This window comes from Miniopterus natalensis, chromosome 5 (genome assembly GCF_054644295.1).
Source record: "Miniopterus natalensis isolate mMinNat1 chromosome 5, mMinNat1.hap1, whole genome shotgun sequence".
Classification (NCBI taxonomy): domain Eukaryota; kingdom Metazoa; phylum Chordata; class Mammalia; order Chiroptera; family Miniopteridae; genus Miniopterus; species Miniopterus natalensis.
This window is the reverse complement of record NC_142085.1, coordinates 4,906,770-4,933,778: the sequence shown is the minus strand read 5'-3', so window position 1 is coordinate 4,933,778 and position 27,009 is coordinate 4,906,770. Positions and strand designations below refer to the sequence as shown.

General features: G+C 57.2%; 4 protein-coding genes across 5 annotated transcripts; 1 reads left to right on the top strand and 3 right to left on the bottom strand.

The window, feature by feature from the left end:
* Positions 1 to 327: 327 nt before the first annotated feature.
* On the bottom strand, positions 328 to 4,016 carry LOC148092994 (uncharacterized). Its single transcript, XM_087817220.1, has 4 exons — positions 3,952 to 4,016; positions 2,083 to 2,198; positions 998 to 1,101; positions 328 to 435 (listed from the first exon to the last, which is right to left on the bottom strand). The coding sequence occupies exons 1-4, from the start codon at positions 4,014 to 4,016 to the stop codon at positions 328 to 330; spliced, it is 393 nt and encodes a 130-aa protein (XP_087673346.1).
* A 1,255-nt stretch (positions 4,017 to 5,271) lies between these two features.
* SFTA2 (surfactant associated 2) lies at positions 5,272 to 5,868 on the top strand. The gene is made up of 3 exons (XM_016214757.2): positions 5,272 to 5,332; positions 5,565 to 5,653; positions 5,782 to 5,868. Exons 1-3 carry the CDS (start codon positions 5,272 to 5,274, stop codon positions 5,866 to 5,868), a joined length of 237 nt encoding a protein of 78 aa, XP_016070243.2.
* A 2,608-nt stretch (positions 5,869 to 8,476) lies between these two features.
* On the bottom strand, positions 8,477 to 20,635 carry VARS2 (valyl-tRNA synthetase 2, mitochondrial). Of its 2 annotated transcripts, XM_016214807.2 has the most exons (30): positions 20,618 to 20,635; positions 19,204 to 19,439; positions 19,003 to 19,084; positions 18,798 to 18,898; positions 18,400 to 18,521; positions 18,228 to 18,294; positions 18,040 to 18,137; positions 17,376 to 17,457; positions 17,112 to 17,231; positions 16,554 to 16,665; positions 15,808 to 15,896; positions 15,331 to 15,421; positions 14,976 to 15,103; positions 14,756 to 14,859; positions 14,466 to 14,547; positions 14,171 to 14,247; positions 14,025 to 14,100; positions 13,674 to 13,779; positions 13,464 to 13,534; positions 13,216 to 13,341; positions 12,904 to 13,008; positions 12,720 to 12,788; positions 12,519 to 12,597; positions 12,287 to 12,414; positions 12,007 to 12,159; positions 11,019 to 11,225; positions 10,252 to 10,363; positions 9,945 to 10,120; positions 9,670 to 9,798; positions 8,478 to 9,568 (listed from the first exon to the last, which is right to left on the bottom strand). In XM_016214807.2, exons 2-30 carry the CDS (start codon positions 19,393 to 19,395, stop codon positions 9,422 to 9,424), a joined length of 3,231 nt encoding a protein of 1,076 aa, XP_016070293.2. In that variant the 5' UTR covers positions 19,396 to 19,439; positions 20,618 to 20,635; the 3' UTR covers positions 8,478 to 9,421. The 2 variants fall into 2 exon arrangements, with proteins under 2 accessions (XP_016070294.2, XP_016070293.2); XM_016214808.2 differs by lacking the exon at positions 20,618 to 20,635 and having other exon boundaries at positions 8,477 to 9,568; positions 15,808 to 15,893; positions 19,204 to 19,799.
* On the bottom strand, positions 20,606 to 25,887 carry GTF2H4 (general transcription factor IIH subunit 4). Its single transcript, XM_016214810.2, has 14 exons — positions 25,746 to 25,887; positions 25,025 to 25,167; positions 24,632 to 24,736; positions 24,141 to 24,272; positions 23,803 to 23,899; positions 23,623 to 23,711; positions 23,300 to 23,411; positions 23,078 to 23,146; positions 22,795 to 22,878; positions 22,413 to 22,545; positions 22,080 to 22,210; positions 21,419 to 21,466; positions 21,202 to 21,280; positions 20,606 to 20,880 (listed from the first exon to the last, which is right to left on the bottom strand). Exons 2-14 carry the CDS (start codon positions 25,162 to 25,164, stop codon positions 20,708 to 20,710), a joined length of 1,392 nt encoding a protein of 463 aa, XP_016070296.1. The 5' UTR covers positions 25,165 to 25,167; positions 25,746 to 25,887; the 3' UTR covers positions 20,606 to 20,707.
* Between the last annotated feature and the right edge of the window lie 1,122 nt (positions 25,888 to 27,009).

Here is a 27,009-nt window from a genome sequence, read left to right as displayed (position 1 = left end):
GCCCCCAAATGCCTTTTTTTAATTGAGGTAACATTGGTTTATAACATTATAATAGTTTCAGTTATACAGCATTACAACCCCCCGTCCGCACATACTATATCATGCCCACCGCCGAAAGTCTAGTTTCCACCCATCACCAGAGTTGCCCCTTTACCCGGTTCACCGCCCTCCCCCCCATCCCCTCGGGTCCCTGCCAATCTGTGGTCTGCCTCGATGAGTTTGCTTTGCTTTGGTTGGTGGGTTTGGGTCTCTTTTTCAATGAGTCTGTTTAGGGGAGGAGGAAGGAAGGCCTGAGGAGAGGGTGTTCGCCGTCCTTGCCCCGCCGCTTCACTTGACGGCGTAGCGCTGGCTGGTGGCCTCACCATGGTGGCAGCCGTAAGGGGTCACAGAGCCACAGCCACACCCCACGCTCACCTCCTTCCGGAACTGGCAGGCCTGTGAGAGGAGGGGGATAGGGCGGGTTAGCCGAGAGCCCGCACGCACCTCAGAGCTCCGCAGCATAAGCTCATTGCTCTGAGGTGGACACCGCCGTTCGCACTTCACCTGGGATTCAGTGACCTTGTCAGTCGACAAGGGGGAGTAACACTACCTATATCACAGGGTTGCTGTGAACTTGACACATAATAGGTACTATTTAAGTATTACTTATTTGTAATGGTAACAAAGACTCTGGAGCACAGAGAGGTTAAGTAACTTGCACAAGGTCACCCAGCTCTAATGTCAGAGACAGGATTCAAACTGTGGCCCCACAGGGCTGATTCTTCACGGCCAAGAGCTGAATCGGAGCCTCCGTGAGCTGGTCAGCCTCCAGCACCCCCCAGCCTCTCTGTCAGTGTCCCTAAGCACCCACGCTGCCTGGTCAATGTTTCCTCCCAGCCACCAAGACCGGGGTTCCTTTTTCCCCTTGCTCCTCCCTATGGGTGTCACCCTTCTCGCTGGAGCCCCTGCTCTCGCCAGAGTCCCAGCCCCGCTGCACTGGGACCACAGCTGCACTCACCTTCTTGATACCATAGAGCAGGAAGGCGATGGCTGCCACCACGGTGACGGTGATCAGCACGATGGCCCAGTCTGGAACGGAGCCCTTCTCCTGAGGGCCGGGGCCTGAGGAACAGAGCCGGACAGTGACGCAGGCCACGGGGCCTCGAGCCCGCTCCCCACTGCCCTGCATGGCTGCCCACCCTCCCCGCAGGCGACTCTCCTGTTTGTGGGACCCCAGGACCACGCTTCCCTGTGGCGTTCTCTCCTATCCTCTTGGGAACAGGATCTCAGTGGAGAGGTTTTAAACGGCTCCAACCCAAGCTTTTGGTAGAAATGGATGGGCTGAGTCTATAAAAATGAAGAGTCTGAGAATAGCCAAGACTCTGAAAGAAACAGCAGCGGACTCGTACGCGCCCCGCAGGCTGCCAGAGCCGAGCCATCCAGCCCTGTGGCGCTGGAGACAGACGGAGCAGACACGTGCAAGAGCAGAACCGAGCCAGACAGACAGCACATTAGGGTCACCTGACCTTCGATAAAGGCGCTTGCACAGGGCCATGGCGGGGAGCGACTGAGGGTCTGGGAAATCAGTGGTTCTGGGGCGACTGTCATCACTAAGGGAAAAATTTGGCCTTGACCTTTGCCTCACTCCACACACAGGAATTAATCTGAGATGGATCATAGGCTTAAATTTAAAAACTAAAATAATAAAGCTCCTGGAAGAACATGTTCGAGAATATTTTCATGACCTCGACAAAGGCAAGAGAATGTCTCAGGCAGGATACAAAAGGAACTAACCCCAAGAGAAAAGGCTAAGAAATTGAAAAGCACGAAGGGGCTCCACTTTGTGAGGCTCTGGGGAACTGCCCACTCACGCTGCTGCGCACAGGACACCCCCGCCCAGAGCTCTGGGCCACGCGCTGACGAGTCTTTCAAAGATGCACTGAGCAACAGAAATATCACCTGGTGAGGCTGAGACTGGTCCGGAAACACTCCCAGAAGTGGGGGGAGCAAAAGTCTGAGGACCACTGGGAAAATTCCCAGAGGTGGAAGAAACTGACATGGTAGGGCGACTCTCTGAGACAGTGGGAACAGTCACAGAGACACCCCCAGGGACAGTAGGAAGGCCCCCAGGGACAGTGGGGGTACCCCCAGGAACACCCCCAGGGACAGTAGGGAGACCCCCAGGGACAGTGGGGAGGCCCCCAGGGACAGTGGGGACACTCCCAGGGACAGTGGGGAGGCCCCCAGGGAGAGTAGGGAGACCCCCAGGGACAGTGGGGAGGCCCCCAGGGAGAGTAGGGTGACCCCCAGGGACAGTGGGGAGGCCCCCAGGGAGAGTAGGGTGACCCCCAGGGACAGTGGGGAGGCCCCCAGGGAGAGTAGGGAGACCCCCAGGGACAGTGGGGAGACTCCCAGGGACAGTGGGGAGACTCCCAGGGACAGTGGGGAGGCCCCCAGGCACAGTGGGGAGGCCCCCAGAGACAGACGGGAGACCCCCAGGGACAGTGGGGAGGCCCCCAGAGACAGAGGGGAGATTTCCAGAGACAGAAGGGAGACCCCCAGAGACAGAGGGGAGACTTCCAGAGACAGAGGGGAGACTCCCAGAGACAGATGGGATGCCCCCAGAGACAGTGGGGAGGCCCCCAGAGACAGAGGGGAGACCCCCAGGGACAGTGGGGAGGCCCCCAGAGACAGAGGGGAGACCTCCAGAGACAGTGGGGAGACCCCCAGAGACAGAGGGGAGACCCCCAGAGACAGAGGGGAGACTTCCAGAGACAGAGGGGAGACCCCCAGGGACAGTGGGGAGGCCCCCAGAGACAGAGGGGAGACCTCCAGAGACAGTGGGGAGACCCCCAGAGACAGAGGGGAGACCCCCAGAGACAGAGGGGAGACTTCCAGAGACAGAGGGGAGACTCCCAGAGACAGATGGGATGCCCCCAGAGACAGTGGGGAGGCCCCCAGGGACAGAGGGGAGGCCCCCAGGGACAGTGGGGAGGCCCCCAGAGACAGTGGGGAGATCTGCAGAGACAGAGGGGAGACCCCCAGAGACAGAGGGGAGACTTCCAGAGACAGTGGGGAGACCCCCAGAGACAGAGGGGAGACCCGCAGAGACAGAGGGAAGACTTCCAGAGACAGAAGGAAGACCTCCAGAGCCAGTGGGGAGATCCCCAGAGATAGAGGGGAGACCCTCAGGGACAAAGGGGAGACGCCCAGGGACAGAGGGGAGATGTGCAGGGCCATCCCCAGAGATAGAGAGACTGTCAGAGACAGTGGGGATGCCTCCAGACGTTGTGGTCCTCAATGGCTTCAGCTGAGCTGTTGGAAAAGAATGTGATAAGGTTAGAAGAGCAGATAACGTCCCTAGGTCTTAGCCCCAACGCCCAACACCCAGCACCCCTTTCGAGCCCGTGCTCACCTAGTGCGGCCAAGGCCTGCAGGCCCAGGAGCAGCACAAGCGCTGCCTCCATGGTGCCAGCCAAGTGTCCTCCCGGGCCCACGGCCGGGCTTTTTAAAGTCTCCAAGGCCTATTACATGCCTCTGGAGAGCCAGGTGTGCCGGGACCTCCATCAACACCAGGATCTCCATCCCCAGGGAGAGGTCACCAAGCTGTCCCCAGAGGATTAGCCTGTCCCAGCCTGATCCCAGGAAGCACTGGGCGAGGGGTGGAGTGAGTGAGCCTGAGGACTCCCCAACCTGGCCCTCAGCCTCTTCCCACTAGGGACCTGTCCCTCAGGCAGAGTCAGTCTCCCACCCAGACCCCCCTGAAAGGCAGGGGACCAGGTGTTCTAACCCCAGGTCCTCCTCCTGCTGCTAGAAGTCCAACTATTGGGGTGAGGATATATGGGTCTCTAGAAGAAGCAGGAATTGGGAGCTGGGTGGGGGTGAAGGACGTTGTGACCTGGGGACTGCATCTGACCCTTGGGAGACCCCGGGCAGGAGAGGTAGGGGGTGGACACCTGAATCCTCTCTCACCTGGACAGCTGCAGCCCATTTCCATTCTTTTGGGGGAGAAGAAGAGCAGCAGGGGAGACCTGCATGGTGTTCGGGGAGAGTGCACTGCAGGGGTCCCGAGCCCAGCTCTGGAGCCTGACTGCCCCGAACCACGCTTCCCGGCTGTGTGGCTCGGGCAAGTCACAAGGTGCATCTTCACTCCTCATACGAAGTGATCTAGTCCCTAGTTTAAAGGGTCATGATGAACATTAAAGGAAATGTTTCTAACGTGCCTAGCAGAGTGTCAGCTACGATTACCAAGAACGGAAAGACACAGGCTACTCCCCTCTCCTAAGAAGACTCAGATGCCCCAAAGCACCTCTCCATGTTCCTGCCTCCTACCTGCTGGGCCTGCTGTTCTTTCTGCCCATTTATTCTTCCAGTGCAAGTCTGGGAGTCCCATCGATGGTGTGGACAGTGTCTCCCTCCATCTCTGCCTCTATTCTCCTGTGCTGGGCCCTCTGGTTTTCAGAGGTGGGGGGAAATGTTACATAGGCAGACAGAAAGACCAAGGGCATGTGTCTGTGTGTCCAGGGGCTTACATGACTGGTGTGTCAATCTTGTCCATGTGTCTGGCATAACGAGGGATGAGTTCTAATCTCTCTGCTTCTGACTTGCTCTGTGACCTTAGTAAGTCATTCACCCTCTCTGGGCCTTATTTCCTAGATTTTAAAGAAAGGGGGTAAACTAGATGGACTCCAGACTTCCCTCTCCACGTCTGTCCTTGTGTTTGCCATTCTGAGTGCCTGTGACTAGGAAAATGAGGGTATCCCTTTTGCCTGAACACAAAAGGTGGGGCAAGTGGGATGTGATAAGGCCCATGTCTCCACCTGGGCTGTTTTAGAGCAACTAAAAACACTCAAAGATGAAAGGTCCCCATTACCTAGATTCCTCACCTGGAAAGTCACTGTGGCTTGGGGAGCAGGACAGCTGGGTTTGGGAAGAAACTTGGCTAATCCACCCCTCCCTTTTGGGGCCACATTCCTGAGCCCTTCGGTGGCATGAATGATGGAAATTAATTGTAGTTAATAATTAATCCCTGAAGAGCAATGAGAGGCCCAGGCATGGGTGAGGCACCCATGGAGTAGGGTGAGGAGGGACCACCCACTATTTTCCCCAACAGCCCAGTGAATGGCCCTCTCCTGGGTCCTCAAAGCCATATTGGGAGAACTGGAAAATCCAGTTGCCCAGCTGCCCCCAAGCACTTGTGCTAAGGATCAGCTGTAGAAAGGCAAGCCAGCGAGGAGAGACAGAGGGGCTTCAGGCATCTCCTCTATCCATCTGAGAAGTGAGGTGGCCACAATGGGGACCAGACTGCCCCTCTTCCTCCTCCTGACCCTCCTTGGCAGCTCACACGGAACAGGTGAGGGCCTGGAGGGCTGGAGGGCAGGACACAAGGGTCCTCATGGCAAGAAGAGGCCAAGAAGGGGAGCTAGAGAGACAGAGGCACCCAGTCCTGAGCTCCCCAGAGTTCAGGGGTGAACTGCAGCCTTGAGACGGCTGGGAAAGGCCTTGCTGGGAGGAAAGAACCGGGTGGGGCAGGGCAGGAGGTTACCCTGGTGGCTGGGTCGTAAGCTGAACTTCTGGATCCCTAGGGCCAGGAATGACTTTGCAACTGAAGCTGAAGGATTCCTTTCTGGAAAATCCCTCCTATAATTCCAGCTTCCTGGAGCTGCTCAAGAAGGTAGTTCTTTGGGAGGGAAAAGGTGGGCTGTGTGGACTCTGAGTGTGTTTCTGAGTCAGTTTGGGCCTCTCTGCTGGCACCTGGTCGTCTCCAGATATGAGGGCCATTTAACCCCTTCTCTCCGCCAGCTCTGCCTCCTCCTCCGCCTCCCGCCAGGGACCAGCCTCGCCCTGCACCAGGCAGGGCCCCCGCACCGGATCACGTGCGGAGCCTGAGAGCCGTGGAAGCCAGCGCGGTGCCCTCCGAGGCGCTGGCCTATCTCCCAGCAGCCCCTTCCCTGCTCAGTGGCAGTAAATACGCTGAATCCAATGACTTTGTGAAGGAATCGGACGCCTTTGAGAAGCAGAAGGGTTCGGGTGGGCGGGCTCTCCCTCAACGCCAGTGTCAGGCCTGGAAGGAATCAGGGGATTAACTGGGGACACACAGCACACACGCACACATGGGCGTGAGCATACACTTCAGGTGAGATCTGCAGAACGCCTGGCAGGAAGGGAAGACCGCGTGTTGAGTGACTCTCTCCCCAGCCCATGCCTGCAGCAATCTCATATGCAGGATGACAGGTATTAGTATCCAGTTTTACAGATCAGGAACTTGAGGCTTGGAGAGGACACGCTGGTCACCTGAGGTCCACTAACAGTGGGGAGGTCAGGCACCAAATGCCTGGGCTTCAGCAAGGTTTTCCTTTCCTCACCCTTTGCTTAAACTTTGGGGCTGGGGGCTCAGAACCCAGGCAGGGATGTGGAAAGACACCCCCAGGACATGAGCTCCCTGACCCAGGGACCCACACAGGTCAATCAGGGTAGAAGGCAGAGTGGGAGGCAGCTCAGGTGAGAGATGGGGGGTTCAGCTGATAGAGGATAGTCAGCTGGGGGGGGGCAGTGCTAGCAGAGGTGGTGCTGGCTAAACACGAGGACATGTAGCCACACAGATCCACACTTGAGTCCTGAGTTTCTCAGCTGCGTGGAGCCTGCATTTCTCACCTGCAAAATGGGAATAGTGCCAGTACCTGCTTCATAGGATTGAGGGTTACACAGGTAAGCTACCCAGGGCACAGGGCACTGTGCCTGTCAGAGAAGGGGGCACAGCAGCAGGGATTGGTATTAGAGTGGAGACCCAGTCCCCACACATAGTCCCATCAGGGTCCGGGGTTGTCCTCCTGGTTTTCCTGAGGCAGGCTCATCTGACTGCCCACTCAAGATTGTCTTGCCTTCTTACCAGCCGTCTCAAATTGCAAGCATGCAGCCAAGACTTGACCATTTGGGGGTATTAATATGATGACTTCCTGTCCTCCACAGTACCCACCCCTGCCTACCATATGGCCACCCAACCACCACCACCACCACATGAAGGCAGAGCCTGGCTGCTTTAGAGGGAGGTGAAGGCAACAGCTCCGTGTGGAGCATCCCTGAAGATGAGGGGACACAGGAATTAGGAGAGTAAAAACAAAACTTACAAAATCCCCCTACTCTCCTTTGTAATTGTCCTGAGACAATTAGCCCAGAGAAGAAGTAGCTGAAGGCCCCAAAGAACCCAATCATTCATGACTTGCCCCTAGCCTGCCTGCACGAGGGGCAAGTGACACCTATGGGTCGTGTGTGTAGCCCCCAACAAGCTGGGGAACTAGATGTCCAGATCCCCAAAAGGCTGGAAGGGCAGACTAACTGCTTCGAAGCCTGGTTCTTATATCTCAGGGCCTGGGATTACTGGACTGTGATTTCCAGATTCCTTTCTCAAAGAATCCTCTTCCCAGACTCAAGACAGAGCAGTGCAGCGCAGCGCAAATAATGCTTTGGGGTTCATTAGGCCTGGGGGTGGCAGAGACTGCTAAGTGTCCCCTAATAAGCATTCTCCTCCTTTTGGATAGTCATGTGGATTTTAGCTGAGCACCTGGCTCATTCCATTTCCCAGCCTCCCTTGCAGCTAAAAATGGCCATGGTCTAACAGGATGCAAGTAGAAAGGAACTATGCAAAGTCCTGGTAACATCCTTGAAAGGAAAGGAGCTGTCGCTTCAGAGGGAAGGAAACAAAGTCCTCACAATGGCCAACAAGGTCCTAGAGCAGCACTTCCCAATAGAACTTTCTGTGATGATGGAAATGTTTTAGAACCTGCGCTGAGCAATGTGGTAGCCACTAGCCACATGTGGCTATAAAACACTTGAAATGAGGAACTGAATGTTGCACTTTTAGTTCCTTTAGATAACCAAATGGCTACCATTTTGGACAGCACCACCCTAGATAATCCTCCTTGAGCCTTCCTACCCCTACCCTACCGCTCATGCGCTTCGCTTACCCACCCCCCTTGCCACTCTCTGAACACTCCAGACATGCTCACATCCTGGCTTTGCTCTGGCTCTTCCCTCCACCTGAACACTGCTCCCAGACATCCACTTGGCTAATTCTTGCACCTCCTGCAAGACTTTGCTTAAATCTCACCCCTACAATGAATTCTACCCTGACCCCCTTTTAAGACTACAATCTGCTTCCCCCACACACACACCCAAGTCCCCTTACCTTGTTCTACCCTTTCTTTTTCATAGCACTCACGACCTTCAGACACACTATATCCTACGTACTTACATATTATTTCTGACTTTCCCTGCTAGAGCCAAAGTACTACCAGGGAAGTGATCTTGGTTTCTTTCACTCACTGATGAGTCCAAGGGTCCAGAACAGGGCCCAGTACATAGCAGGTGCTTAAGAAATACTTGAACTTGGGGAAGAAAAAAAGGAAGCTGCCCACCCCTCCTGTCCCTTTCCTCCGGGTGGGAATGTGGGTATGCTGGTGGGAACTAGGGGTTCTTAGACCCAGTTAGCAGGAAAATGGGAGCCCCATCACCACAGAGCCCAGTGAACAGAACATTTACCTCACTGAATCCACCATTATATATGAAGCTTGCTTAGAGCAACCACACAGAACTTACACCTAATTTATTGGGTTGAATCCCAGTGATACTTTACACAAGCAACTTTTACTCTCAGTACATTTCTTTCTCTCTGAAATGGAGAGAACACCCCGACCTCCGAGGTTCTCGGGGTTAAATAGCCAGGGAGGCCCCAGCCATAAAAGGCCGGCCATAAACAGCAGCTACTCAGAGCTGCTGCACAGAATGGAACTTGGGCATGGAAGGGCCAACCCCTGAATTCTACAAAGATGTTTGGGGTGGGAGGTCGGCATCTGTGCATCTCTGTACACCCCATCAGGTGCTGGCACTCCAGTCTCAGGTACACAGAGTAGAGAGGGGCACTCCTTGCAGCCCCTCAGGCCTGGAAGAAGTCTCTGCTCCTCTCAGCACCCCTGGGAATGGGGCCAAGGAGCAAGAAAGTGGAGAAGGAAGGGCCAGCAGAAGTCAGGGCACTGTAAGTCCGGGAAGTAGGTGGAACGTGGGTCACTGTGCGAGGCCTACAAGACAGCTCCTCTTTCCTCCAGTGAGGCGGGCACCGCCCAACACCCACCCTCCCACTGTGGCACAGCCCCAGGAAGAGGTGGACCTCCTCCTTTCCCAGGCCAGTCTCTGGGAACAACTGAAAGGCAAAAAAGTCACCACTGAGGGAGAGGGACAAAAGAACAACAGGCAGATGCATTTGAGAGTTTTAAGTTTATCTGAATTTCCTCATGCCTAAACTTTCCGGTGGGGCTGCGCCAAGGGGAGCTGGGGCGGCCATGTCAGCATCTCTGTGACCAAGGCAGTCTGTCCCCATAAATGAGGGAAGTGAACCAGGTGGTCTCTGAGGTCCGATCTTGCCAGCAGCTGCAGGACCAACTTGTCCTCAAAGGCAGGCCTGGGAGGGCGGAGAACTGCCAGGGACAGTGTGTGAGGGCTCAGGGCTCCCTGGGGCTAGAGACCCATCCATCAGCTGCCGGAGGTGAGAGGCCGCCTTGTCTAGTTTCGACAATTCCAGTTGGAGGGAAGAAAGCTGGACGGGGTGAGAAGCAGGTTAAGGATCCAGGTAGAAGGCCCACCCCCTCCTACATTCCCTCATGAAGGTGGGTTCCCTGGGTGGCCTCCCAGCCTCACCTTCTGCTGTCTGTGAGTCTCTGCCTCTCCCTCTGATGGGGTCCGGGCTATGAGGCCATCGAGCTGCTTCTGCAATTTGTGTCTTCGGGCAGCCAGCAGAGGCAGGTGGGCCTGGGGATCCACCAGGCCCTGTGGGAGAACAGAGGCATCTTGCAGCCTGCCCAGCACCTCCCTCCTCCCCATACTAAGACTCCTCCTCACTTTTATAGTTCTCGCCTTGCCCTCCTCCCAACATCCTTTTTGACCCCTCCCCTGCACCAATCTCCTCTGGGCACCTGCAGCTCCATGTAGACCTGGACGGTGTCACTGAGTGGGGTCTGGGCCCAGCCAGAGGGAGCGGCTGCGCCTGCAGGTAAGAGGCCCACAGCCCCGCAATGGCTCAGGGTGCCCAGGGGCTCCAGGAAGGCCTCAAAGATGCTCTGCCCTCCAGGCTCTGAGCACTGCAGCAGCACTGGGAGGAAAGGGACTCTGTCAGGGCAAGGCCTGAGACCCTGCCTCCCAACCCAGGCCCTGCCCCAGGCCCTCCCCTCCGCCCTGCCAGCCTTCTTTCTGCACAGACTCGGAGCCCAGGACATGCCTCACCTCGAGGCCGCACCTTGGTGAGCTGGTATGTGGCTCGGAGAGCCCTCAGCGCCTGCACGGCCTCCTGGACCCGGGAAAAGCGCTGCTCCAGCTCAGGCTGGTGCCAGCGCTCCTAGAGACAGGGCCCAGAATTGAGCAGCAGGCTCCTGGGAGAGACTCTATCAACTCTCCTGGCTCCCCCCTCCCCCCTGCCCAGCCCACTCTTCTGTACCCCTCAAGGATGGAACCTGGTGAAAATGGGGGCCACCTAGGAAGGTCTTAGATGGTCAGTGGCTGGTGCCTATTTAGACGCTCTGATTGAAGATGGTAAACAACCAAAAATAAATTTTAAAACGTTTTATGCAAAATTCACAAAACCACATAACTCACAAAGCACATAATTTAAAAAAAATTTAGTTAAGCTTTAAAATGACTTTTTGGGTAAGTCTGCTGCATTCATCCTTCTCAAGTTATTAAAGCTTAAAATTGCACTGAGACTTTGAGACATCCTATTACTAAAATCCATCCTCATCAGGGCATGACATTGACTACTGTCCCAGATTTAAAGACGGGGAAGCTGAGGCCCAGCCACATAGCTAGCAAGGACCAGTCTTGGGACCCAGTCCTGCTCTTGTCCACGGTGCTAATACTGCTCCCCAAGACAGCACTGCACAAACAATCCACCCCCCACAGACTCCAAAGCAAAGTACAAACCACTGCTGTCAATGACCCCGCAGCAGCCAAGCCTTTCAGACCACTCCCCACCCTCCCCTCGCAGTCCCACTCACCAAGCTTTGGGCACTGGGGTAGGGGGCAACACAGATGCTGGGGGTGGGGGCACCACCTGGCCTGGGGGGCAGTCTCTGCCACAGTTCCTCTGCCAGGAAGGGCATGAATGGGGCGAGGAGGCGGAGGCCCACATCCACAGAGAAGAGCAGCACTTGAGGAGGCCCAGGGGGGCGGGGGCAGTGGGACAGCCCCGGCTTCACAGCCTCCTAGGAAAGCAGTCTGCGGGTCAGGGGAAGGGGCTAGGCCATGGCTATGGCCCCTCCACACACTGGCTGCCCCACCAGCCAGGACGCTGTGTGTGAAAAGCACGCAGCATCTTGGACGCCATCAGCTGTCCCACAAGAAGGGGATCTCAGGAAGGGATTCTCAGAGGTGGGTAGGGAATCAAATTGTCAGGAAGGCTGTGTAGTTTAGAAAGAAAAGTGCTGAGTTTTTTGTTTATCAAAGAGAAAGGATTTTTTTAAAGATTGAGAAACTGATGTCAGCAGTGGCCCTGAGCTAGCAGCATCACCTGGGACAAGCAACGACAATTTTCACCACCCACTCATCTGGAGAGCCAGCACTCTGGGGACAGGGGACACAGGTTAACAGCTGTCCCCCCCACTAGTTCTCACACAGGATTAAGTGTGAGAGCCCTGGATGTAAAGACCTGATGCCTCCTCCCAGCCATCTAGGCTCCCAGCCTGCCCAGGGCCTGCCTAGCAATCAGAGCCTGAGGAAAAGGCCCCATTCACCTCCTGGCCCAGCTTCCTCAGACTGTTTCCTAGAAGTCTCCCCACCCTCTCCTCTCTCCCCAGGCAACAGGCAGGGAAGAGTGACTAGGCCAGTCCCCAGAAAGAGGGGAACTGGGATTCTCTGGCTCGTCCATCTTCCTGTCCTAACTGAAGGGACCATCGGGAGCCCAGCTGAGAGCTCTGCCAAGGACCCCCATCTCCTGATGAGGAGCAGGTCTGCAGGACAGCAGAGCACCAGCCCCACCCCACTCACCAGGTAGACATCACAGAGGCTGTGCAGCCAAAAGTGGTGCAGGGCGTGGGTCGCGAGGGGGAGCTCCCGGGTGAGGAAGCCTCGTTCACACTCTCGGGCAGTTCGGGCCAGGCGGCTCAGGATCCAGGCATCCATGGGGGACGAAGGGGACAGCTGTAGGCAGAAGGGGGCTGCAGGACACGGGGATGGCTCGACTCCCACTCCCCACCTTTCCTTCCAGATGCCACCTTCCGCCTGAGACATCAGACAACCCCACTCCCAAGCATCTCCTCTCTCTCACCTCCTCCACAGGCTGGGGCACAAATTTCTCCCCTAGAACATTGAGGGTAAAGCGCAGAGCGTTCCAGATCTTGTTGCAGAAATGTCGGGAGCTCAGGACCTCAGAGACAGACAGGTGCAAGTCACCTGCTGGGAGAGTAAGGAGAGAGCGTGCAGGTGGACAGCGGTGGCACAGGGCGTCCTCAGTCCTGCCAGCCCCTCTTTGCGCCCCAACACCTCCTCGCCCGGCTTACCCAGGGCCCCATGGGTACACAGGGCAAACCGCAGAGCATCTGTCCCACACTCGGGGATACCGTGAGGGAAGTCCTTTCTCTGCAACCAGAAGGAGGAGGGTGGCAGATGCCCATGAGGCCGCAGGACCAGAGCCTGGGCCACAGAGGAAACCAGGGGCTATAAGCTATAGAGGCCAAGTGGGGCAGACACCAGGGATGCACCTGAGCTGCAGCAGCGATTGCCAGCTCCGTAGGTTCCAAGTTCCCATCCTTCAGCTTCTCCTGTAGCACCTGGGACAAGTAAGTATTCACTGGCCTCAGTTCAAGACCCTCCCCTACGAGGGTCCCACCCACTGTCCGCTCCTCTCCCCCACAACCCCCAGCCCTGCCCAGCCCGCATCCTGACCTGCAGCTCCGCCCCTCTGATGATGTCCCGTGGGTCCAGCACATTCCCCAGGGACTTGCTCATCTTCCGGCCCTGCCCGTCCCGCACCATGGAATGAAGAAGCACCTGGAGGCACCAAGGGGTCAGCAGAGGGTAGCCTGGAGAGCCCTTCCCTGGAGGGCCCCTGGGGACCTACGCCCTCCATGCTCTAGGGCTTAGGGTGGACAGTGAATCGGGAACATGGAAAACACCACAGCAGGTGCTAGAAAAGAGGACAAGGTTGGGGAAAACTGGAGAGTTACCGAGAGGGACAGGGCACTCAAGGGCTGTTACCTTGTTAAAGGGGAGCTGCCCTGTGAGCTGGGTCCCCAACATGATCATGCGGCCCACCCAGAACAGCAGGAGGTCACTGCCAGTCTCCAGAAGTGACAAAGGGTAGAACCGAGTGAGGTCTGTGGTCTAGGAGGGAAAAGATAAGCAGGAAGAGGCCCTGGGTGCCATCTCCTCCAGGCTTTCAGGGGCCCAAGTGTGTCTTTTACCATCCCCACCTTCACGCTCTCCTGCTCAGCCCGGTGCCTCACCTGCTGTGGCCAGCCCAGGGCAGAAAAGGGGAAAAGGGCGGAAGAGAACCACGTGTCCAGGACATCAGGGTCTGTGAAACAGAACAGGGAACGGAGACAACTGGAACCTCAGCCTCTAGGACCTTGGCCTGCTGCTGCTCAGCCCCACCCTTCCAGCCCAGCCTCCCCACCAGTTTTCCCACCCCACCTCTCCGAGACCCAGGCACTCACCTTGCTCCAGGGTCAGCTCTGCCCCTGGCCTCCCTGTCAGCTCTGCAGCTACTTCCCTGGCCTCAGCCTCTGTCCGTCCCACCACCCAGCAGGCCTCTCCGTCTCCCTGCAGAGCAAGGGCAGAGTGAGGAGTGTGAGGATGAACACCTGGCTGGTGGGAAACCTCAGTGTCTCGGTCTCTTCAGGGGCCCTATGGCAGTGAGACGAAGAAGGCTGGGCCCCGGAGCCAGCACGAACGAGGCAGGTGACATGGGAAAGGCAGGGAGCTGAGCTGGCAAGTAGACCTGGGACTCCTGGGACTCCGTGCTAAGCCTCCCGCCCCCTTTCTCTCCTGCACTGCCTCCTACCAACCTTCACAGGCTCCCCTACAAGCTGGTAGGCTGGAATCCGATGGCCCCACCACAGCTGCCGAGAAACACACCAGTCCCTGCCACAGAGAAGAGTGGCTTCTCAGCACAAGTGGTGGTCCCTCCCAGCTCCCAGAGAGCCCCCCTTACCCAATGCGGGAGAACCAGAGCCGCCAGTTCTTCTGGTGGAAAGAGGGATGGAGCTCCAGGGCCCCCGACTCCACAGCCTGCAGGGACACAGCCTCAGGTAGTCCTCCCCATCCTGCACCCACACCCTGCTTGGTTCCCCAGCTCAGAAAGGACCTCCCAAACCTCCTGAGCAGATTCTGGACTTGAGTGAGGCATGAGCCAGCCCTCTCTGGGCCACCTCGCCTCCCTGCCCACAGCTGTCCTGTTTCTTCATCGCATTCCCAGGCACCAGACCTTCCTCGCCACGCCATCTCACCTGGGCAGCTTGGTCCCCCATCTCCTGGCAGCGGACGAACCACTGGCTCTTCAGTAGGTACTCCACCACGTCCCCGGAACGGCTGCAAGGGAGACAGCTGAGCCCTTGCGCCTCCCGCCCTGGGCCTCTCCCCCAGGGACCTAGGACCCTCCTAGGTGCCAGGAACTCAGTACTGCGGTCATAGCAGCCAATGAAACTGACAGGGGCCCATAGTTTAGCATGAGGGGTGCAGAGCCCGTCCCATATCCCTCCTAGGTGTCGTCCAAGGTGAAGAAATTAAAATGGGTCACCTGCAAATGGGCAGCACCATGGGGTGGCTCTGGAGACCCCGGAACAGGCCCCGCTCCCTCAGTGCAGACAGAATCTTTTCCCGGGCCACAAATCGGTGAAGACCCTGGGAAACGGACAACAGTAAAGGTTAAAGGCCTCTAGAGAAATAAGAAAGTGGTAGAGGGGAGGAGGTGCAGAGGGTGCCCCCAAAGGATGGGGTAACACAGAGGTCAGAACCACCTGCAGCCAGTCCCCACAGAGGGAGGTCATGGTCCCATCCTCCGCGATGACACTCAAGGGGCTCAAGCCGTGTCGGGCCCCCAGCTCGGCGTCAGCAGGGCTGTGAGCTGGAGTCACCTTCACTGCCCCTGGGGGAGCAGAGCTGTGAGCACTGAACCCTGGCCCTGACTTTTGCTTTTCCAGAGGCATCTTCATCACCAGTACCTCCCGGCCCCTCCCTGCTTCTTTGTGCCTCCTTTTTGTTCCCCCCACCCACTAAGACCACTCCATACAAAGTTCCCCGCTCCTCCTTTCCTCCTACTGGTCCCCACCCTCCAGCACCCGGCCTTCTCTCCTTCCCCTGACCTCCACTCACCGGTGCCCATGTGTGGCTGGATAGCAGAGTCTGTGATGAGGGGGAGAAGCTGCCCTGTCAAGGGGTGACGAAGGTGTCGCCCATGTAGATGCTGAAGGAAGAAAGAGGGGTCAAGGACAGGCACATGTGCGCAGAGAGGTGTGGGCAGGGTGGGAGAATAAGAGGGTGAGAACCAAGGTAAAGAGCCAGACGAGGGTCAGCCTACGTCTTCTTAAGGGGCTGGAGCGTGAATGCTTCAGGCTCTGCCGGCCGAGCTCCTCCACCTGCCTCTGAGGCAGAGGTGACGGCAGCGTGGCGCGCATGGCAAAGGCCCGTGGACCTGCCCAGCCAATAGACTCAAAGCCCCTCGGAGCAGAGCTGAGAGCAGTCTTAGGAAAAGGAAGTAGAGGAAGCAGGAGAGAAGGAGCCACCACCCAGAAAGGGAGGGAAGAGAAAGCTATGGGCAGGAAGGCAGGGGCAGGGAGCACTGGGCATTACTGTGTATCGGGCATCGTCAGGATGAACGGCCACTGCCACGTCTCCAGGCAACGTCTCTGGCCTCGTGGTTCCTACCACAACCTCTGCTTCTGAGGACAAAATTCAAGCACATCTAGCTAGCAGTCACTCTCACCCATCACCCTGGAAACAACTAAAGCCAGAACTGAAAAAGAGAGGGCAGGAGCAGCCAGGCTGAAATAACTAGGGAAAATGAGGACCAGTGTCTCTAGAAGCCTGGGATGGTATCTGGTGCTAAGGATTCCTTGACAGCCTGTGTGGGAGAAATGGGGATGGTGTTAATAAGGGCAGCCAGAATCCCTGCTGGTGCCCAGAGGACATGGTCAGGCCCTAATCACAAATGCTGTGCCTTGTTCGGGTCCGGCACCAGCCCCTCCCACAAGAAACATCCTGACTGCTGCAGCTCACCTACCTCCCTTGTTCTGCACTCTTCAGAACACCCACTATTCACACCATACTTCAGACCTGACCTTTTGTCTCTCTTGGGGCGGTGGCCTCCTGCAGAATTACACTGAGCTCCCAAAGGGCAGTTACCACACACATCTGTCTACAGGGTCCAGTAGCCAAGGTAAGTGCCCACAGAACACAAACACTTCAGGTTCCTTCTGCCCCTCCCACTACACCATGTGTGAAACAGGCTGGTGGGTTCCCTCCAATCAGCCCCACTTGGGCTAGAGAAAACAGGGAGAGCAGAGACAGGTGGGAGGCCTTCTAAGGAGTGCCCTCACCAGGCTCTCCATCCACAGGAAAGGCCACAGAGACGAGAAGACCGAAAGACACAGGGGTGGGGCAGCCAGGTAACCGCAGCTTTGTGGGGCCAGGCAGGGACCGACTTTCCACCTAGAGGAGGGGAAGAGGGGTGGGTCTGAGAGCAGCCCTTCTGAGGCTCATGCCCAGTCTTCGCGCCTCCACTCCTCCGCCAGCCCAGCCTCCCTGCAGCCTATTTATTGAAAAGCCATTCAAGGGAGCAAGGAGCCACCTCCCTGAGCCCACACCTAATTCTTGTGCAGTAAAGCTGCAGTACATGTTCACCGAACACTTAAACCACACACAGGTACTGTGCTGAGCACCGTCCATGAGTTCCCACTTCATTCTCACACCACCCCAAGACACAGGCATTCCCATCAGCCCTACTGCACAGATCAGGAAAACTGAGGCTCGTAGACACCAGAAGTCACAGAACTGACAGTGGCACAACTTGGACTGAGTCAGGCAGCCTGGCTCCAGCCTTTGGGCTTTCACCTGCCACGGTGCTCTCCAAACCTGCTTCTCTCCCTCTGCCTCACCTCAATGTCCGAAATGGCTGATCTCAAAGCACAAGACCAGTTGACAAGCTGCTGGTTGCGGTACAACAGCCCTGCCTTGTGGAGTCGCACGAAAGCTTCGGTCACAGCCACTGAGGAACCCTAGAATAACCAGAGCATCCCCATCCAATGCCCTTCTCAGCCCGTCACCCCCACCCTGCTACCCCCAGCACACACCGCAACCCGCCTCCCTGAGGATCTCTAGAACTGCCGGACACCCACACGGACCAGGCTGGGCACACTCACAGCGTCCATAGTAAAGCACTCACGGTCCCAGTCCAGGGAGGCCCCCAGAGCTCGGAGCTGCTCACAGATCTCTCCACCCTTCCTGTGCCCAGAGAAGTTTGTCAGCAAACATATCCTGAACACTCACAATCAGGCCCCGTGACACCAGCAATGCTGGGGCTGGGTGAGTATGGCGCTGACCTAGCCTCTGGAGGCTAATGCAGAAGACTCACAACCAGTATGGAGCCTTCCGTGACCTTGAAAAATGCATTAAGTACTCTAGTAACAGAAAACGGGCAGCCACTTTGTGTGAAACCTAAAGAAGCTTTACAGAGAAGATGGCACGTGATGACAGACCTGGGAAATGAGGGTGATGCCAAGCAGATGGAGGGTGGCAGGGGGGAGCAGGAGTGATGATGAAATTGAGGCAAGGGAAAAAAATGGGATAAGTGGGCGAGGGGAGAAGCGTGTGTATATACATGTGCACATACATCAATAAACACATCCTACTGTATCACAGACACATACAGACACACACACACAGAGACACACAGAGACACACACAAACACACATAGCTTAGAGACCCAGGGAAGTGAGGGGGATGGGAAGAGCGACCACAAGCTGGAAGAGAAGCTAGGAAGCAAGGTCCCACACTCTCAACCTCCTTATGCCTGTCACACTCACTCCTCCTTCCACTTCCACACTTCCTGGAGGAAGTCTTCCCGGCTCAGTTCATGCCTCCTCACGCCTCGCTCCTTCCACAGCTGCTTCTCCACCACAGCCTATGAGATTATGGGACAAACAGTGAGTCAGGTCTCTTCAGGGGAAGAAATCTCTTTCATCCAAGAAAAGGAAACTGGCAAAAGACATACTTGGGTGGCAATTCCTGCATGATCTGAGCCAGGGACCCACAGCACCTGATCCCCACGCATCCGGTGCCTGCAACAGAAAGCCCACACATGAAGCCCTGAGCTTACATGTTTATCCTCCCCTCTCCTCCCTTCCCTTCCCCTCCAAAAACTCAAGCAGCCCCATTCCCCTCACCAGCGCACGAGAGCATCCTGGATGGCCACCGTCAGTGCATGCCCGATGTGTAGGGAGCCAGTGACATTGGGAGGTGGGATACACATGGAAAAGGTCTCCCCTGTGCTCTGGGGCAGCCTGGTCTAGAAGGAGCAAAGTCAAAGAGCAAGAGAGGACTGGATGTTACCTGGCGTATAGTTCCCTCTGGTGTCTCTAAGGCATAAAGAACTGTAGGAAAAAATGGTCCCGCACATAACAGGGAAGGGGAAAACCTGCCAAGATAATGTTTTGGGGACACCAGGGCCAGGAGACCATGTAGTTGGCTGTGAGCCCCAGATTCCAAGACTCAGTTGTGCCCACCAACCTCACGGGCCATTTATCCTGGGGACTGTTTAGTGCCCTCCCTGCCAGGTACAAACCTGATATTCAGGTTTGAAGAAGCCCTCTCGTACCCACCAAGGGTACCAGGCCGCCTCAACATATCGGGGGCTGTAAGCAGGAGGCAGGCGTACGGAGACATCTGTGGAGGCAAGACAGAGCTCCACTAACTCTCGGACTTCGTTTCTAGGCTGCATTTCAGCAGAAAAATGGGCGCCATGAATGTGAGAGAAAGTTTCCTAGTACCTTTCTTTTCACCAAGCTTCGTAGGGATTTCATACAACACTATTTCTTTAGGAGTCCAAGCCTTACTGGATTCTGCAGGTGGCTGGGGGGAGGGGCAGAGGAGGGGTATGCAGTTCCCAGTACACACCAGGCATCCAGCAGCCTCTCCTCCAGCCCCCTCCCGTCTTCTCAGAGGCCCAAGGACAAGCTGTGAGACCCAACCTTGTTCTGCGCTAACCCAGCCTCCAGCGCGGCCTGCTTCTCTCGCAGGCGTTTCTGTTTGGCTTCCCGGTTCCTCCTGGAGATGGGAGATCCATAGGGCTCTGCCTGGGTGGAAAGGGGATGGGACCTGGGGAGGCTCCCTGAGGGCCTCAGCCCCCATGGTCGAAAAGAGGCCAGAGGCCAATGAGGCATCAGGAGTGCGTGGAAAGGGGCCACGATCTGTTCCAGACAAACACCTGAGGAGAATATGGGGGTGCGGAGGTCACACCCCTAAGGTCACAGCCCGCTTCTTATTCCCGGCCTCCTGCTGGCACTGCTGTTATTCTCACCCAGCCCACACCCCTTCCTGCCTGAGGACTGGAGGGCACGCTGTCGACAGGACAGGACCCAGGAGCCAAGAGGACAGGGGATCTTCTGGGGAAGGGTCAGAGCTCCTGGCCCCCAACCTAGGCATGTGCCACGTGGGGGTGACCGCTGACACACGGGAAGGTAAAGGGCTCGGGGATTCCGGGAGAAGGCCGACACCTGAGCGCCGAGAGCCAGCAAGGAGCCGGGCCAGATGCTGCGCGCACGGCCCCCGGCCCCGCGTGCCCCCGACACCGCCCCGCGCGCTCACCCGCGAGCCTACCGCGACCCCAGGGCGCCCCGCAGCGGCGGCGGCAGCGACAGCGCGGCCGGGCGACCGGAACCCGACCCGGAACCCGACCCGCGACCGCGCGGCGCAGGCGCAGAGCTCCGCAGGCCCAGGCGCAGGCGCGGTGGCTGCCCCACCCCCGCCCTCCAGGCCTCACCTCAGGCCCTCCCGGCCCCACGCCCCGCCCTCCGGCCTCACCTCAGGCCCTCCCGGCCCCACGCCCCGCCCTCCCGGCCCCACGCCCCGCCCTCCGGCCCCACGCCCCGCCCTCCCGGCCTCACCCTCCGCCCTCCCAGCCCCCCGCCCCGCCCTCCGGCCCCACGCCCCGCCCTCCCGGCCACACCCCTCCGCCCTCCCGGCCCCACGCCCCGCCCTCCGGCCCCACGCCCCGCCCTCCCGGCCTCACCCTCCGCCCTCCCGGCCCCACGCCCCTCCCTCCCGGCCTCACCCTCCGCCCTCCCAGCCCCACGCCCCGCCCTCCCGGCCTCACCCTCCGCCCTCCCGGCCCCACGCCCCGCCCTCCCGGCCCCACGCCCCGCCCTCCCGGCCCCACGCCCCGCCCTCCCGGCCCCACGCCCCGCCCTCCCGGCCTCACCCTCCGCCCTCCCGGCCCCACGCCCCTCCCTCCCGGCCTCACCCTCCGCCCTCCCGGCCCCACGCCCCTCCCTCCCGGCCACACCCTCCGCCCTCCCGGCCCCACGCCCTGCCCTCCGGCCCAACGGCGGCACACGCGGTGAGCCGAACCCGCGGAGAGGAAGGCGCAGGGGCCTCGTCGCTCACTTTTACTTTATTAAACCAGCGGAGTCCCCACGTGAAAATAAAACGCCTGAGTCCCGGGACGGCGCCCGGCTCCGGTCCTGGTGCACGCGCTCAGGAGCTGTGCTTCTGCCTCTTCCAGAAGCGCTTGACGTCGCCGTGCCCGGCGGGCGTCACCACCATGAGCCGCTTGGCCGAGTTCTCGAACACCAGCACGCCCAGCTCCCGCGCGTGGGCCAGCAGCAGCTCAAAGTCCACTTGCGACAGGAACTGGTTATACAGGACGCCTGGGGCCGAGGGGGCGGCGGGGGAGAGGAGGGGAGACGTGACCTTTCCGTCTCTTCTGTGGCTCTCCCAACCGTGTTCAGGGCGGCAGTGCAGCACGATGAGAAATCCCACCAAAACCGGAGAGGTACTGGGGATCAGTCCTCCCCACTTCTCTCTTCTAACTAAATCCAAATTGCAGATTTGAGACTCACCCCAAAATGAAAAGTGTCTTGTCAGCAAGACAAAAAAATAAAATGCACCAATAGCTTTTTCAGCTCATCAAGACTGAATTGTCCTTCCTCTGGCCAATGACCAAGAATCAACCACCAGAAGCCACTCACCCTCGGTGAAGCGAAGCCTGTCCCTTTCCAGCTCCCACAGCCGAATCTGGTCCGTGATGGTGGGCGGCAGCACCGGTGTCTGCAGGGCCGGGGAGGCTGTGAGATTCGGGAATACTGCCCCGAGCACCAGCCCTCCACTCATTCCCCAGATTTTCCATCACTTCGTCACCAGGTGCCAGGGGCTGTCAGCCTCCAGCAGCTTGGTACCTGTTTGTACCTGTTTAAGCATCACTGGGTGGGCCCTTGTCCTTAGGAAATGGATGATCTGAAAAAACAGAGAAGAATGGGATCGAGGGCTCAAATAAGAGGGCAGGAAACCTACCGAGGCTGTCACCTAATGTCCATGGAACACCACCTTCTGCTTAAAAACTCATAGCCACATGCCTGTCATCAGCCCATTCCCTGTTGTCCCAAGTTGTTCCCACTGATCACGCCTGCCCTTCCTTCTCTGACACATCTGCGCTTTGCACAGTCTTGTTTTGTTTTCCTTTAAAATAGCAGCACTTACTGCATGGCAGGCTCTGAGCTCAATGTTTTACTGCTGCTCTCACAGAATCCTCCCCACAACTTGGTGAGGTGAAAATTCATGGCTTCCATTTTCCAAATAAGGAAACTGAGGCTCAGAAACGAAGCAACTAGCCTGTTTATGCAGCTAGGAAGTGGTGCCAAGACACAAATCCAGAGCTATGCCTGTCCCTCTAGGTCTTTCCCACACCTAGAGCCTCGACTGCTCCTCGTGTGCCTGCTCTATGCTCAGACAACTCACACCACCCATGGCACGTAGTAAGCCTAGTGCTAGCCCTCTGTAAGGGGACTGCCCTGTACCTCACAGCCCAAGTGCAGCCTTTCTTCCCACCACGCCTCCCAAACAGGGCTACCTGCTGGGCTGTAATGCCGCTGGCGATGGCCTGCTGCACACTCTCCCGTGTGACCTGCGCCACCACCATGTTGGGGAAGCGATAGAGCATCTCAGAGAAGAGGGCAATAAGGGCGATCTGCAGCTCCGACTCTGACCAGGGAAGGGAAAAGAGGGTGAGGAGGCGGCCCCACACCCATACTCCCTCAGCCCTGCCCTCATGTGTGATGGGAAATGTCAGAAAACACTGCACACTGTCAGGCAAACAGAAAAGAAAACTGGCATATCTTCCAGCCTCTTTCCCCTCCCCACTTCCATCCCAACCGGCTCTCCCAGGGGCCCTCTGTAGCCTCACCCGTGTAGGCGTACAGTCGGTAATTGGTCTCCACGACAATGAAGCCTGGCTGATGTGCAGTGCCCCCAGCCCCAGAAACACCTGATGAGAGATTGATGGCCAGGCGTGTAGGGTAGTAACGCCGAGACTTCCTCTGGAAAGGACAGAAGACAAAGGCAAAGGGCCCTCTCTCAGGTGTCATTGACCTGCACCTTCCTTCCTGAGACACCAGATCCCTCCCAGTGCAGGTAGTGCCAACGCCCAACTTCTCTCCCCAGGCGACCCAAGTATTCAGTCCTGGCAACTGCTTCCTGCTGCCTCCCAAAACCCTACTCCTTTCTAAAGGCCAAGGCAACATACCACCCGCCCCTTCCCAAGGAGCTGTGCATTTGAGTGCTCATACCTTCCTCTGGAAAACAAGCCCAAACTCACGCAGATGCTGCAGGAAGTTCAACAGAGAGTCACTCATACCTTCCACAGAGTAATCCTGGGGAAGAGAGGCAGGCAGCTGGGGTCTGAAACAGCCCATTCCCCCTCCCAACCCCGCCCACTCACTCTCTTCTCCCATCTCTGGCCGTACTGTTTACTCTCATCTTCCTCTCTATTGCCTTATAGCCTCACTTCCCCTTCCCATCTCACCCACTTCAGCTCGCCCACCCAAGCCCCCAGCTCCAGCCCCTGCTTACCTTGCCCAGAGTAGAGAAGCTGAGCTGGAAGAGGAAGGAGAGGATCTCCACTAGGTCCATGCCCCGACTCTAAGGAGGGATGGGCAGAGCAAAGGGAGGGGTGGGAGGGAAAAAATGAGAGAAGAGACCATCAGGGAGCAGAGTGTAGGCAGCAGTCTCCAAGTGGGCCCTGAGAAGAGCTGAGGGTGCGGACAAGCAGCCCCTGGCCCCTGGCCCCCTCACCTGGGCTGTCTGCAGGTACTGCAGCATAAAGTACCAGAGCTGGGCAGGGGTATCCAGCAACAGGAACTGGAAGCCAGCAGAGGTGATGCAGGGTGGCTCTCCAGGCTCAGCACTGGAGATGGAGAGAGGGTCAACGGGAGAAACGTGCAGAGAAAGGCCACAATCCCCACTGGTCTTCTCACATCTTCTGTTTTATCTCTGGCTGTACTCCACTCAACTCTCCCTTTTCAGTCAACCCCCTACACTTCTCAACCTCCCACTCAGTTTAGCAGGGACCCAAGGATATGGCGAAGCGGGGTGCTTTGTGCCTCTGGCTTCCTCACCTCTTCATGAGCCCAGCCTGGCTGAGGAGCTGAGCCAAATCCTGGCTGACGGCTGCACTGGGGGAGCCCACCATGAAGTGCAGGACCACCTGAGGAGTGGGAGAGAACAGAGAGATGCCTCTAGGGTCCATGGGAAGTAGGATCACAAGCGAAGACATACACAGAGTCTAAAGTCCTTACCTCCCATCGTTCCTCGGCATACTTATCAAGTGAGGGGACATCCCGGGCATGCTTGTCTGGTCCCAGCTGACTTGTGTCATCAGACCAGGCCTTGCCCCTGTTCCAGTATGGGCCAAAAGTAAGGAGCCCTGCCTGTGTTCTCTGTCCTCCCTCTGCCCTGTTTCTGCCCTTGTCCCCGTGGGCCACAAGTGGGAGGCCTTTCCTGCACTGTGCAGCATTTTATTCCTCAAGGAACTCCCAAAGGTGGAGCCACAAGGTTCCAGAGAGGCCCCTCAGGAGCTCTGCCTCCAAAAGTTCAGTTCCCCGGTCTAACTTAGGAAGAGATGGAAGGGACATACCCACCCAGAAGGGCAATACGGAGGTTCTGGCGGAAGATGGGGTTGAGGATGAGGCCCTGGAGACCACCAGGGAGCAGCTGCGTGTGCCAGATCCGGAGGCCACTCAACAGCCCTGTACTTTCCTCCTGAGCTCTGAAACAGAAGCAGAGAGGTGAGGGAGTGTCTGGAGGCCCATAAAGGCCTCCATTTCTGCCTTTTCTGAACTGGTGATCCTTGGATCACTGTTTCAGAGTGAAAACAGTATCTTAAGGCAAATTTCTTTACTACAGCGCTTACCAGAGCCTTATTATAGACATCACAACTCTCTAAGAGGGAAAATCCAGCATGGAGTTTCCCAAACTTATTTAATTACAAGTTTTGTAATTAAATACCCATTAATATTTCCTGTACCCATTAATATTTCCTGAAAATGTTCCAAGGTTCCCAAACAGCAGTTTGGGAAATCTAGCTGTTGAGAAATTTGCATCCGGCTAAGAATGCAGCAGACTCACTTGCTGAATTCCTTCTTCACCCACAGGGCCACAGCAGCTTGTGGCAAAGGCTGCTCCAGAAAGAGCATCCGCATCACCCAGTTCTTAGCCAAAGATGGGAGCTCCCTGCAGGGGACAGAGGTAAAATGTTAATATCTGCAAGTGCCTTTTATCTGCATCTCTGCCCTCGATCTGCATCTCTTCCTTCAATCTGCATCTCAGCCTCTCAAACATGTCGTCTTAACCCCCACCTTTATCAGTTTTGCTGTCCCCACAAACACAATCTGTTTTAGCCTGACACACTTTAATCTCTAAGCCCCTTAGGACTAAGCTTCTACCCATGATAACTTACCCCAGTCTGCAGGCCCCATTACATTGCCCCACCATGGTCCCTGTCATGAAGGGCACCCTCACCTGAAGACAGCTAGACAGGTGGCAGGGTGCCCATATAGTCGGTCCAATACCCCAGGGCTCAGGCTCCCAAGGAACTCCTGTAGATTCCTGCATTGTAGGTGTGCTCGGTTCAGTCCACCCCTCAAGGGGGTGCTCTCCATCACCTGAGAGATGCAAGTGTTACAAATGCATGCCACAATGCATGCCAGTGTCACCCCTCACCTTTCCCATTCCAGTCCCGATCCACTGGCCCCCACCTTGACCCATCTTTTCTCTGGTTTCCCTTTCCATGTCATTCATCTCGTTTCCCCCAAACCTGACTGACTTCCTCCTTTCCTGCCCCCTCTCCCCACTTCTGGCATCAATTCCAGTCTTGTCTCAATTTCCAAGTAACACAACTGTTAATTGTCCCGTATTTGCAAAATCATTTTGTATTTCAATGATTTGTTTCATCTTTATAAGCAGCGGCCTCTCCTGGTCAGAGGAGCCCATAAGCTCCACATGTCAGACCTTCCCGTCTATCTCTTGGCCCCACTTACCTTGCTGGGCACAGCAATAAACTACCTCTCCCCTCCATGCCTCCCAAATCTCATTCTACCTCTTCCCTCTCCCTCCCCCCGAGACTACTTCACCCCCTTCAACCTGACCCACACCGTCCGCCCTAACCTCTCCCTCCTTCTCTCCCACTCCTCCCTCTCACTCAGCTCCCACACTCCGCCGCCCCCTCTCCCGGCCCCCATACCACTCGGAGTCGATCCTCCCTCGTGTACCCCGAGTCCCAAGCTGTCGCTTAATCGGAGCCAACGTCTCGCATTGGCTCCCGGGAATGGGGGAAAGGATGGTTAAAAATGAGAGAAAAAGGTAGGGAGAGCGACGAAGGATTTCACAGAGCAGAGGATTCAGAGAGAAGGAAAAGAAAGGAAGAGTGGGAAAGCGGAGAGGATGAGACCCGGAGCTGCACTCGCCCGCCGCGGGGCACACTGGGACTTGGAGTTTCGTCCTCGCCCACCCGCCTACCAGGCTGAAGCGCGTCTGACTACAACTCCCAAAAGGCCCCGCGGGCAGCCGGGAGGAAGGAGGCTGGCCCTGGCGTGTCAGGGCCCCGGCCGCCGCCGGCGGGCCGCCTGGTTCCGCTGAGTTCTCCGGCCGCGGGGCCCGCGGCTGGTCTCACCCCCAGCCCGGGAGGCGGGGCGCGGAATTAGAAGATCCCGGAGGACTTCCCGACGGAGTTGCGCAGGCTGCTCGGCGGTGGGCCTGCGGCGTGGAGACGCCTGGCACTGGGTTCCGAGAGCTCGGATGCGCCTGTGAGGTCGGAACAGCGCGCTCCCGGTCTGTCACATCCATGCTTCGCTCTCTCCTCTCCACTGTCTAAAAAAATGGATGGAAAAAATGTCCCCAGGTGAGGATTAAAAAAAGAGAGATAAAATCGTTGGTATATAATGCCAAAGTGCCCTTTAAAAAGCATGCCCGCCAACCTTCAAAATGTGTTGTTGGCCACATGGGTAGGTCGCCGCCCACCGCGCCCCTCCAGGGCCGGACCGGCCTGCGATGAAGCCAGTCGGGGGATGGAACCCGGGACCCTCCAGTCCTCAGGCCGACCTCTGACCACCGAGCCCAAGGGCGAGGGCTACACCAACGATTTTAATGTGACTGCCGTTCGACCTAGCAGCTCCCCCTTTAGGAGCATTTCATACTAAAATTCTCCCGCCTGGGTACATGCCAGCGATGTTCAATGAAGTGTTTGCTGTATTATGAAAACAATGGGACCAGCCCAAGTGCCCGTCATTGGGAATTGGTTAGATAAGACGTGGGTCACTGCAATGTGAAAAATACTGGGCGGCACTTAGAGCGGAGGTCACTGTGTGCCCGGGAGCCGGGTAAACCCGCCGTGAGGGAGGAAAAGAGGACCACAGCGGCATACCTAGCCCAGCGCCGTCTTTGTAAAATGCTTTCACTTGTGTGTAAAACTCAAATAGGATGTTGGCTTCATTTTGATGGGAGCAAAC